Source organism: Tauraco erythrolophus, chromosome 1, assembly GCF_009769465.1.
Source record: "Tauraco erythrolophus isolate bTauEry1 chromosome 1, bTauEry1.pri, whole genome shotgun sequence".
NCBI lineage: Eukaryota > Metazoa > Chordata > Aves > Musophagiformes > Musophagidae > Tauraco > Tauraco erythrolophus.
Genome location: NC_141465.1, coordinates 49791356 through 49804930, shown reverse-complemented (window position 1 = coordinate 49804930; position 13575 = coordinate 49791356). Strand labels below are relative to the sequence as shown.

Here is a 13575-nt window from a genome sequence, read left to right as displayed (position 1 = left end):
ACACAAGAGGTTCCCTGTGAACATCAGGAAACACTTTTTCACTGTGAAGGTGAACAAACCCTGGCACAAGTTGCCCAGGGAGGCTGTAGAGTCTCCCGTCTTGAAGATATTCAAAAGCTGCCTGAATAACGGTCCTGGGCAACTGGCTTTAGGCAGCCCTGCTTGAGCAGGGAAGTTGGACCAGATGACTCCCCTGCCAACCTCAACTATTCTGTGATTCTACAACAGCAAATAAATGAAAAATTTGGACTGAAAAGACTGATCCCCTTGAGATTGTAAACTGCTGTTCTGGACATAAACTAAACTGTAGATTCTTCTCTACTGGCATCGCACATAGTTCCAGGAAGAAGAGTGATGATGCGTTCAATCCTCCAGTTCACAAGAAATCCAGGACCATTCCAGGGAATATATAGAAGTGTGGCCAGTGTCTTCTGAAATCCAGAAGTGGGTCATTAATTTTAAGACACACAGGGGACTTAAGAATGGCTTTGCAGAATTCTGATGAATACAGTTATGAAAAAGAAAAAAAAAACAACCTACAAATAAGGCTGCAACACAGTATGGTACCTAGCAGCATCCCAGTTCAGTCCACTGGGTTCAACCGCCAGGCACACACCTATATTACACAATGCAGCACTGTGGTTAGACATTTGACATAGCTAGAACACCACACAGAGTGCACCACTGCTCAGGATCATATGCTCAGCTTCCCATGAAAGTTGTGACTAGTATAATTATTGAGCTTCTACCCTAAAAGGCAGAACTTTGGAAAAAAAACAGTGCCATGAAGACAGTTCTTAGGGAAGTTCAGTTACACATGAGACTCTTGGACCAGTTAGACTGGCGTAATAACTGCTGTTGGAATCTGAGTGTGTACATGCTTACACACTGCCAGAAAAGCACACACCATTTTTGTCTGATTGAACTTCCAGTTGTCTCTCTCCAGCTGGAGAGAAACAACAGAGGCATTTCTGAAGGATTTTCCAGAAGCTACCTCAAGGGTGTTTTCTTCCACAGACAGTAACATGGAAGGGGGTGGGCAGAGGGGGAGTAAAGGCCACACTGCCCTCTAAGTCTTCATCTGGAATCTTACTACAAAAAAAGCTTTTTTTATAGTTTTTTTTTTACACACCTGCAGAGAGCGAAGTCAACACTGATACATATTTGAAATACAGTGTAACCGTAGGCTTCCATTATCCCTTTAATATTGCCCATTACATTGAAGAGTAAAGTGCTCTCACTTGCCAAAAAACTAAAGAGCATTTGATTTATCAAAATTAGTATTTGAATAGCAATTAGCCACAAACTATTAAGGTCAAAATCACACATGAATTATAAAAGGATATGTAACTACACACTAGATGTTCTAAGCATGTTAAAGGGCATGAATAGTCCTTTATATATTATCACAGTAAGAGCGTTCTCATATGGCTGTGATGATCTACCAACATAAGCAAAACCCCTAATTCTAACCACACTTCGTTCATCCATTATTATAACCACCTGAGATGATTTATGAACAACAACCAACCATAGCTTGAAACCGCAGTTTTCACAACTATGTACAGCAATTAACCATGCACTCAAAATCTATTCCTTTTATTAACTTTTTACATAATATGCATTTAAATTGTTAATGACCGTTTGACATAAAATTTAACATATAAACTCCTGATATTTATAAAGTGTTATAGTGTATATGACAGCAAGATAAAAATTGCAAAAACAATTACATATTAACGAAACAGCTTGAAGTTGAAAACAGAAATGCACAGAAATATTTGCATGCTTTCCCACATGTTTAAGTAACAACGGATAAATATTAAAGTACCAACCTGTTCGGGTTCCACATGGCAAAACATGGAAATCTTTTCCTTCACTGCCATTTCTATAGGTTTTGCACTTCTGCAGACAATCTGTCACAACAGAAGGAAAAATCTTAAATATTTACTAGGTAAACCAATAGGAGATCCTCAATATTGTTCATGGAGAAATTATTCTCCTTTGGAAGCAAAACACAAACAAATGTGCCTCTTTTTCCTCTTCCTCTCTTTTGGAGTTCCACCATACAGCATAGCTCACAAATATCTGCTAGCAAGGCAGAAGTAAATCAGTCAGTCGACCATACTGACCCACTTGTATTAATCTTTCTTTGGCATTCTCTGTAATACTGCTTCCTCATGTTCTCCTCTCTTGTAGCTACTAGTGAAATACTCTTTACCTAAAGTCTAGCAGCTCTGTTGGTATGAATAATATGATGAATGAAAAGAAATATTGTGATCTCATCAGCTAAATTTAGAGCAGTAATACTTAGCTTACATGCATGTATTCTAGTCTTTCAGTAATTAAGCACCTTTTCACAATTCATAATTTGCACATCATGATAAAAAGGAGGAAGCTGAAGATGAGAAAGCTATTTCATAATTTTGTGGGGGTTTTTTTGGGGTGCAATTATTCTGCTGATACATGTAAAACTTGGGAATTTTAGAAAATATTGATAACTTTTACCAAAAAGAAAATAAGCATGTGTTTTGGTGTCTGTTGGAAAGGGGTTTTTTGTATTATGCAACTTCAGGCAACTAGCTCAAAATGCAGAACTGCTCTATCAATGTGCCTATTGATTACTTAGTCTACTAACTTAAGTTATTTTGAATCCTGAAAGCATAACAGAAAGCAAGATGATCCTATTAAAAGATTAATTCATTATTTTCCCCATCTTTCTAGCAAATGTAACTACTTAATGCATTAAGCCCTTTTTTGCTCAGAAACTTGCAGCTGATCTTTAATCACCTTGCCAGTATGTAGCTTAGCTATACTGATATTGATAAAGTCTAATTGACTTCCTCTACCTTTATAAGAAATTCTACAAACAGAAAAACAATGCCAAGTACAAAGAAAAATCAGCACACATCCTAATAATCGAAAAGAATTATGAAACAGTTTGTACATTCTCGTCAATTAAGCGCAACTTATACTTAAAAATTGAGTACTGTCTGAAGATATAATTCATAAGCCTTGATAGCATGAGCATATGATTAAATCCACTTTGAAATCTACCCTCCCTCTCGCTGAGACAAACTTCAAGTTAATGCAGTCACAGAAATCAAAAACACCAGAATCAGCATGAAAACATGAAACTACAACAACAGTGGCGGAGATGCATCTCAAAGAAATATAATACAAAGAAGATGAGGAACAACTCAATTGAATAGGGCAGCACTGACAAGCATATAATCACTTTTCCAAATGCTGTATAACAGAGTCCATTAAATCTGCAGATACAACATATTCATTAACTGCTTAGAACACCCCACGGAGAAAAGAAAGGCTTCCGTACATACACAGCTGAGACCAGTCCAGCATGTCACCTCGGGGAAGCCTGGAACCAGACAGTGAGGCAGTAGGTATTAAGAACAAGTCCAGCCAAGTTTAGATCAGGAAGCTTGGCAGCACAGGTTATGAAGGAAGCCCTCCTGACTGCTGTTCTAGGAGCTTCCCATGTGCTGTCTTGGCCTTGGGTCTCTGTCCAAGAGAGCAACCATTCAAAGATTTTCTTGAAGCAGTGCCCAAGCAACTTTATAACAGTGGCAAGAGGCTGTGCTCAGAGTGTAACCTCTCTATGCTTTAGTGGTCAACAGCAGCAGGTTGTTTTGGGTTTGGTTTTTTTTTAAAAAAAAAAGAGGAACTGAGCTTCTGCCAGTCCCAGAACTGCCCCAGGCAAGAACTCAAGATGTGATAAAGTGACTAGACTAGTCTGTTTTCCTTTTACTGCACACACACTTAACAGGTTTTTAAAAATTAATTTGGGAGAGAGGGAAAAAAAATTAAGTCAGGCACTAGCAATTATCTTAAAGGCCTTCAAAAATCACATGCCATTTTCCATATGCAATTAGTACCTCAAGAGGGATTTTGAAATTTAGGCCCTGAGGCTTGGAATATAGAGCAGCGCTGCGTTAATAAAAGTCTTTTCCCTCCACAAGCTGATTACATTTACCAGGTCACAACAATTTGAAGCTACCTAATACACCTTTCACATATCCTATTTATAAAGCCATTGGTTTTGTAGTTATAAACACAATTTTTGATAAATGTAAAATGCAAGAGTTAAAAAATCAGAAAAATCAGAAAGCAGCACAACACAAAATTTAGTTGTGTGACTATCCTTTTAAGAATCATTTTTCCTTTTTAAAGATATAAATATTATACAGAAGCAGTGATTATTCTCACTACTCTCTCATTTCTGAGAAGGGCTAGGAAGCTTTTCCCCCCAGTGGACTTTATGGGAATGGAAAGTGCTCAATAACTTCCAGAATAAAGTAAGGAAAATATTCTTTGACTTAACAAGCAGCCTTACATGAAAGAGCAAAACTGTCCTTTTCTGTTCCTGAAGCAGACCTAGAAATTGAGTTTCAGCTGCTGCTCAGGAAGACATCCATAAGTTTGAACTAGGGTTGTAATGGCTTTTGAAGCTGTGCTGCCCTGGCTTCACTGCTACCAACACTTGACCAAGCAGATTAACATCAATGTCAGGCAGGTATCACAACAGGGAGATGCAATCTACCTATGTCTCCTGTCTGCTTCCAAGGAAGAGTGCCAGGGAGGCCAAACACTGCATCCAGGGAATAAGCACATACTCATTACTAGACCACTGGGGAAAAAGAATGGAAGGAGTTGGGCATTTGTCATCATTTGCCAACTGGCACAAGGTGAAACTTGCTGGCTGCTTTAGGTTCACTATAATATGTGGTGTAAAAAGGGACTGAGAGCAGCCCTGCAGAAAATGACTTGGGGGTACTGGTGGATGAACAGTCGGACATGACCCGGCAATGTGCGCTTGCAGCCCAGAAAGCCAACCGTACACTGGGCTGCACCAAAAGAAGTGTGGCCAGCAGGTCAGGCCCCTCTACTCTGCTTTCATGAGACCCCAACTGGAATACTGTGTCCGGCTCTGGCGCCTCCAGCACAAAAAGGACATGGACCTGTTGGAAAGAGTCCAAAGAAAGGCCACAAAGATGATCATAGGACTGGAGCACCTCTCCTATGAAGACAGGCTGAGAGAGTTGGGGCTGTTCAGCCTGGAGAAGAGAGGGCGTCTCAGTGATCTTATAGTAGCTTTCCAGTACCTAAAGGGAGCCTACAGTAAAGATAGGGACAAACTTTTTAGTAGGGCCTGTTGCGATAGGACAAGGGGTAATGGTTTAAAACTAAAAGAGGGTAGATTCAGACTAGATATCGAGGAGGAAATTTTTTACGATGAGGATAGTGAAACACTGGAACAGGTTGCCCAGAGGAGTTGTAGGTGTCCTATCCCTAGAAACATACAAAGTCAGGTTGGACAGGGCTCTGAGCAACCTGATCTAATTGAAGATATCCCCGCTCGTTGCAGGGAGGTTGGACTAGATAACCTTTAAAGGTCCCTTTCAACCCAAACTGTTCTATGATTCTATAAAAGAAATTGAGGAACTTTGAAGATTCACCCTCACATTTTGTATTTCCAAATAGGATTATTTTTAAAGGCTGTACTTCAAAGGTAGAATTGCTTCTTCTTAATCATGCATAAAAAGAAATTTGTGAGAGAATGTTAGAGTCAGAAGCATTCTAGGTCTTCCCATGAAGTGAACTGAGACTTTAGATTATTTTTAGCAGTGCAGAATAGTTTTTCTGCAAAGATCTCTTCAGAAGAACATAGTTACATTCCCAAGATATTACCTGGAATTAGCTGAATTAAGTTAACTTAGAGTGAATTTAAGTAATTCTATTTCCTTTAGTGAAGCAGTGCAGCATATATTTTTCTTTTTTTTCTAAAATTCTTGTCTCTCATGGGAGACTAAGGCTTATTCTTTGAACACAGGTTATGCAAGGACACTTCTAGATCATCTATAAATAAAAATCTGTATTTATTGACTCACCAAATCTGGAGACAAGCCTAGACCCCTCAGTGCGCGAACACTGTTCTGTGTTGGTTTTGTCTTCTGTTCGCCAGTGGCGTTAGGCTGGAAAGACATATTTTGAAAGCTCAAATGGCAACTAACATCTACTAACAGAGCAGTTACAGGTTTAAAGAGAAAAGTCATTGCAAGTAACAATATTTGCAGGAACTAAACATATCCAAACAGTCACAACATGCCAGAAACAGAAATGGCACCACTGTTATTATTTACATAAGACATTCCGTGAAGAAATCACATGGTCTTAATTCAGTTCAGGTTGATTTTGGTTTGGTTTTTTTTTTTTTCAGAGAAGAAGTTTAAATATAATTGACTAAGGTAGAAGAAGAAGAAGAATATCCCAAAAGTTGGATTTTGCTAAGAAACGGAGAATGTCCAACATAGCACAAAGCCTTCAGTGACTGTCCTTGGAAATAATCAGATATAGTAAATAATTCTGTTATATAAATAAATACACAGAACCAATCCTAACAACTGCTGATCAATCCTCTAATCCATAGCTGCATTGGTTAACAACTCTCTTTTTATCTGTACAAGGTGCAATCACAGCATCATTACCAACTGTCGCTTACCAACACCTCCCTCGTGAACACTTACCTCTTAAGAAAACCTATTTGTGAAGTAAAATTTAGAGTTCGAATGGAAAAATACTTTTAGCCCTGCACAAAAAGTTGTAGTGGTCTTGACCGGAAGACATTGCACACCGAGTCGGTGATCCGCACCGCAGTGGCCCAGCCCGGTCCTCTGTCACACAAATCCCTGGGCCGCACGACAAACTCATCCAGCCCCTTGTCACAGAGGAGCGCGCAGGCAACTCCCGCTCAGCATGTACATCACCTGCCTGGCCTTGCCTTTTCCTAGGGATGCGGCAAGAGGTTCTCCTGCGAACATCCTTTCTGCTTGACAGTAAAAATGATACAGCTGCTTCCTTGTAAGAAATGTATCTATTAGCTGCAAGGAAAGGGGAGTGCCTCTTCTCCAGCCAGATGTGGTCTGCCCACACGCTGCCCATCAGCGCCGTTCCATGCTACACCATCCGCGGTTCCCACCACCGAGAGGGACGTAAGGTCACTTATATTGTTCCGTCCTTATAGTGTGAGCGCTAACAAATGAAATTTTAAACAATACTGTAGAGAGTCCGACTGCCTTTCTTACTGGGTTCATGATGTACCAGCACCTTCCAGTGCAAAGCACAACTATTTGTAGCCTTCTAGATAAATTAGTGTTGGTAAGAGGTTTTTTTGACAACTTAAAATATTAAAACAGATTCTCACACCAATAAAGTAATTATCAAGGCCTTTATTTACCCCAACGTGGCTGGGCTTCATATCTCTGCCTCTAAAACCATGTAGCATGAAAGGGTTAATGGGAGAAGTAAACAAATATGAAGCCCACTACAGAGTAAAATACATTTTATTAGTCTTAATAACTTACCTGTGGTACTAGGCTAACATGGATATTACAGAAGTTCTCTCTTTTTGCTTTGAACTGAAACTGTCTAAAGGCTTCAACAAATGGCATTCCTTCAATATCTCCAATGGTTCCACCCAGCTGAAAAAGAAAGCTTGGATAAGTCAGAGTGGCAGAACACAAAAACAAAAGAGGAAAAAAAAGTCTACCTCTTACATATGCAACAAGTTTTCTGTAATTTTTATCTTAAAAAAATCTGACAATTGAAATTTGCAGGCATATTATGCAAAGAACCCTCATCTATTCAGCACATTTTCTTTCCTGTGGAAAACATAAAACAATTTTCCAGTTTTGTTACATTTACTTTACACCAAACACATAAGCTTCTATGGGAAGATGTGTGGTGTTATTGAATAATACACGCTTTCACACCGCTTTCAAAGTGGTGAAAAAGTGCAATTAGTAGCTAAGATGAGGGGAGTGTTTTTGTACAGAAAAACTTTGCTTTCCTGTCTGTCAAATTAATGAACAGTTGTGACCAACAAAATACAGACATTTAGCAACATTATCATAGCTTTCCAACATCGATAAATGCCATATTGACATGAATAATATTTCACATTATAAAACATTTTAAATGTACTGACCAAAACCCAAGACTAAGTCCATGACAAAACTTCATTCATAAAGACAGAAATTACATGTCTTTCAAAGACACAAAAAGCTGTAGACTAAGCACTGAATAAAGCAGTGTTTAGCACATAAGCCTTATGAAGTAGTTGTATTTCAGAATGATCTTTCTGTGCCACCAAGTAGCTTTTGACAGAACTGCATACTTGTGTTCCCTCAGTACCAAAAAACCTTCTTACGACTACATTTGTATGACACACACATATTCGGTCTAACTCCTTCAGGATTTTGCCATGAAAAAAACATGGCAATTATCGTTAAAGTCCTGAAGGAAAATAGCAGGCTGAAACTATAACAAAAAAAACCCTTACACGGAGGAAAGAGAAAATTTTTTGATGTTAAAGAACTGACAAGCCCATCACTTATTAATGCTTTTCTGCAACTTCTGTATTTACTGTTTTTACATTTGTTTTAAATGAAATGTTTGACTCTGACTGCACACATCATAAAAAAGATCTACAACTATACCAATGAGTATATTTTAATCAAGGAGGATTCTTCTGCATAAGAAATACTGAGCAATTCTGTGATCTGGGTCACAAAGTTTATCACACTATTGATTACAGTGGCTGTTTCTGGCATTAAACCTATGACATATACTTCTGTTGAATTCTCAGGTATAATCTTCTGTATTTTCCACTGTAATAGTAATACTAGCGATTACTGACTGCCTTTCCACCAGTTGTCACAAAGCCCTACTAAGGATGGGTAGAAATATTATTTCCATTGTGCAGAACATCAGCAGGTTAAGTGATTAACAAAGTTGCCTCCAAAGATCTTAAAAAAAACAGCAAAAAGTGGAAAATTAACCTTACAGCATTTAAACATACTCCTTTAAACATGACCACAATGTCCACAAGATGGACATTTGAAGCCATATGGAAAGCTAGAGTGTTATAGGCTCTCCTACTGACCATAGGAGATTTCAGGCATCAAACAAGTTTTCTAATACTATTAACAGCATAAAGCTTCAGCCAAATGTCTGTATCCTGAAATTGATACTTCACATTACAGTAACTGGCTGCTTTAATCTTGTAAATTAATAAACTCTTAGGCAGCTCAGTTTCAGAAGTATTCTAGAAGGCATTTAGTCAAGGAAACAGAAGCTGTAGGGATAAGACCATGTCTATCATTCTCAAAACAAATCGAAGAGCATCAAATGTGTCTTCGCACTGCTGATCTCCATGAAACATCAGTCTGACCTTTTTATAGTAATTAGCAAAAAGAAGGCAAGCTAGTTCTTTGTGTTCACTGATGATATATATCCTAAAAGGTTCCATACTTGCCTCAATCACACAAATTTGTGGCTCTTTTCTGTCATCATCCACCGGAACTTTTGCCTGATTCATCACCCATTCCTGAACTGCATCAGTGATGTGAGGAACAACTACAAGACAAAGCCAAAGAAGGTAGGCATATCTTACTTTGGGCCCATATACCAGTTTTTGCATGCAAACGGGGAAAAATGAGAAGAAGGTCAAAAGGAAACTACTAGCTCCTTTTTCTATTCCTCCAGAAGCCCAGCATTACAGGAATATGCTCATATCTCTTGGGAAGTTGAAAGGAACAAGATGAGGCAGTAAGGAGCAGCTTGTTCTAGCTGATCACTCTTTTGTGAAGACTGAATGGACTAGTATCCCACAGAATTAAAAAAAAATCACCTTGAACTGTTTTTCCCAGGTAATCACCATGTCTTTCTTTATTAATGACATGCTGATATATCTTTCCAGTGGTGATGTTGTTATCTTTATAGAGATTGATGTCCAAAAATCTCTCATAATTTCCCAAATCCAAGTCAACTTCTCCACCATCATTCAACACAAAAACTTCACCTGAAAAAAGAAAGTGAAAACAGACGGAAAAGCAATAATCAGAAAATATTAAACAGACAGCAGGAATGCTGCAAACTTATCTTAACATTGAAAATTTTTTTTTAAATGACATATCACAATGACATTATCAACAAAGCACATGCTGCAACTCAATCTGCATTGTCATTCTGTGTGACTCAATAGCCACGTCATTATTTTTGCATCAAACATCTATACTTCAGTCACATAGCTTTGCAAATAAATTTATGTTACATGGCCAAAATATTTAAGTGACTTTAATATATTTAACCAGAATTTCAACAGCATGCTACAATCCTTGATTGGAAGAAAACAATCCCCAGGAATCATAAATCAGCAATAAATAAAACATTGCTTTACATATGGCAGCCAAAAACTGTGCTTTCATAAGCATGAATTATTATGCATGTTCAAAGTGTTTCACTAAAAATTCGTGTTGTTTGGATCTTAATGATTAAGGCTTGGATCAGGAGCAAAGTTAGGATGAACATAAATGCTTCTTCAAACGTGATCACCGTTTCTTATTCAGTTGTTTCATCTTGTATATTTGGTTCACTTTGTCCACAGCGAGGGTTATTTCTGACCCTGAAAAATCTCATTAAAATAACCTTCAGGTTTAGACTTTTCTTAGACCTCTGAAGAATCTCTAAATTCTGAATCTAGCCAGCTTCTGGAGGAACTAAAGTTGCTAGATCTTGAGGTAAGGCTGGAAAGCTCTTCAGAAAAAACGTAAAATATTTTGCCAGGACCCAATGAATCAATGGCTAAAAAAGTTATGGGACCAACGCACAAGAAGAAAAAAGAAGGAATGCCCCTGAAGGTATAGCATGGACTACAGAAATACATATCCCACCAAGATACGACATTCCTCTTCAATGAACAGTTTAACAAAAACGCCACAATATGTACAACAGAGTGGAAGATTTATGCCTGATCCTGTGAGGCACTGAGTCTAGGCTAAAAGTAAGCAGACAAAAATAAAAAAAATAAAAAGAATTAGAAAAGTCTATTGGCTGAAGATACTTTGGAACTTTGAAAATGACTGTTTTCACTAAATGCACAAGGAACAAGTCAGAGAGCTGAAGAAACATTCACAATTATAAATGCATGTCAGACTGTCTTGTAGCTCATCAGCAATGTAGTCAATACAACCAATGTAGCTTAGAGAACTAACCAATCAAATTAAGCATCTACTTTAAGATGATATCACTAGTTGGCTCTCCTAAGCTTCACTGATGGTTTTGACTAGATCCTCGTGGTCTAAAATGGGAACTTAATCTAACTCTCATGAAGACAACCAACATCCCCAGGTAACGGCATTCACAAGTACCAGTCGAGGAGTTCAGTTCCAAAAAAGTTTTATGGTATTATTCCTTTTTAATTTTATTTTTTTTAATCAAGTTGACTTGAGGATAGTATTGACTGAACAAGGCCTAGAGCTAGGATTTTCCCAACAAAGTGGTACTTTATAGGAAGGAAGTATCTACTCATAAAAACATCCTCACCAAACAGGCTTCTCCTCTCTTTACTTAGAGCAGAAAAGCACCCTGAGAAAACACAGTAAGGAACAAACTTGCATTGCCACATAGATTATAAAGGGACTAATAACTTTCATACTATTGCTTAAAAAAAAAAAAATCCACCACATTACTATGAATACAAATATTTATGCAAAAGGAAACAACACTGCCCTTCATACCATGTTCATACGGTGAAAAGGTTCCAGCATCTATGTTTATGTAAGGATCGATTTTGATTGCAGTGACACGTAGACCACATGATTTCAGTATGGTGCCAATGCTGCTTGCAATGATCCCTTTGCCAATGCCTGAGATGACACCACCAGTTACCAGGATGTACTTCATTGGAAAATCAGCACAAACACGCTGATCTCGAGACAGAAATCTACAATGACACAGATGTACATCTGATGAATGCAAATTCATGCCAGGGAAGAACACAGCCTCAGTATGCAAAGAATCTACGCTGAAACGACCTTCAGAAACAGACAACAAAATCACCACTTTGGAATCTGGGAGTAGGATTCATCTGTCCCAGCTTATACACTGATACCTAAGCTGAGAGCCTAAGTCCACTCCACAGTCAGTAGAAAAACAAGGACTATTTTGATACACTGCCCTGTGGAGAGTCCGAAGAGGCACATTTCATATGAACTGTTCCTCTTCTGTGACAGGAAAAGGGAGATAACTTTCAGAAGCACAAGTTCGGCAAGATGAATCTCACTCTGGATTCTTTCTAAATTACAGAAGTTAATCATTTCACACATGTTTTGAGAAGTTAGCTCAAAGATTGTTCATTGCTACCTTAGCCAGAACACCCACATTCTCCACCCAGTAGTTTCACCTTCAAAAATAGTGACTGTAGCTTCAAACATCCATTAAAATGAGAATGTTATACCATCCACTCCATTTTTCAGAAGCTTTCACTTCTCCAGTTCACATTGTGTCAAGTATTTCACAAAAGTCTTACAATATACTACAGATCAATAGAACATGAGACCAGGAAAGAAAAACTGAACCACGACATCCATATTTATATTAGAGTATTTACTGATCAAGAGCCTAGAGCCCTTTCTTCACATGCTTACCCATTCTCCCTCCCCAAATAATTACTGAGCAAAAAATCAGAATCACCTAGTATTTCTGGACTATGATGCAGCGTAAGAGTTGATGCTGTTCTAGAAAACAACACTCAAGTTTCAGATTTAGAGAATTGTCTGATGTTATGACACACATCAGCATCGTAAATTCAGAACAGCAACCCCGGGTAGAGCGGCCCTGAGAGCTGTGGCATGTGCCCTTCAACTTCTCAGAATCTCTGCTTACTTGTCTAGAATGCGAAATAAATGACTCTTTCCAAGAAGGAACTGTAACTATGAGTGCTCACAAACACTATATCCTGAAGACATAAACATGTTAATGAATATTATGGTGCTGAAGCCTTTATCAGATACACCACCGTAATTTCACAGTGCTCTTTCATACTACTAGCATGAGCAACAATGGCTATTCTGACACAGAAAGTTCTTCTCTTGAAAACTGAATTGTTTATAAGAAGCCTGGATAATTAAAACTGAAAAAAGGGCCTGCTATGAACTAAGAGATTCTAATATCACACTAGGCAAATCATATGATGGAGGTGGCAAGCAATCTAATAGATGCCACTATATCTGTGTCACTTTGCACTGTGTTTGAGTGTGAATGGTAAGGGATCCAGAACTATTAAAACAGATGATGAGGAGACACTCCCACCCCCTAAAAAAATCTGATAATTACTATCCTAATCAAAAATTCTTCATCATCCTTCTTACTGCTATTATCTGCTGTTCTCACTGACTCCTGTTGACGTTGTCGCTGCAATTCTCCCACTTCACCTGGCTTTCACACAAGCATAGATTTTGCCACCATTTCTCCACCCTAAATGAAACAGGATGATGTTTTGCATGTCATCCATAATTGCATTCACATCCACAGTTCAGGCAGCTGTGGAGGCTAATCACTGGAATAATTTTTGAACAATGACATTGCGGCTTACCACAGCGCAAAAATTCTAGGGTCAAGAAAATCTTTCCTTATTTAAGTACCTACTTCGTTCAAAACAAGCACATGATCTAACAGCACTCAGGATAAACCAAAGCAGTATGGTTCTTCAACCAC

The 13575-nt window shown here is 38.3% G+C and overlaps 1 protein-coding gene across 2 annotated transcripts in view; it reads right to left on the bottom strand.

The window, feature by feature from the left end:
* Window positions 1–13575, bottom strand: part of CTPS2 (CTP synthase 2) — a 74033-nt gene that overhangs the window by 59396 nt on the left and 1062 nt on the right. For both annotated transcript variants that reach the window (XM_086609203.1, XM_086609213.1), the window contains exons 2-7: window positions 11598–11803; window positions 9710–9880; window positions 9335–9435; window positions 7383–7499; window positions 5910–5993; window positions 1836–1916 (exon numbers count right to left, since the gene is read on the bottom strand). In XM_086609203.1, coding sequence (XP_086465329.1) covers window positions 1836–1916; window positions 5910–5993; window positions 7383–7499; window positions 9335–9435; window positions 9710–9880; window positions 11598–11763 — 720 coding nt within the window. In that variant the 5' untranslated portion in view covers window positions 11764–11803. The remainder of the gene's footprint in view (window positions 1–1835; window positions 1917–5909; window positions 5994–7382; window positions 7500–9334; window positions 9436–9709; window positions 9881–11597; window positions 11804–13575) is intronic.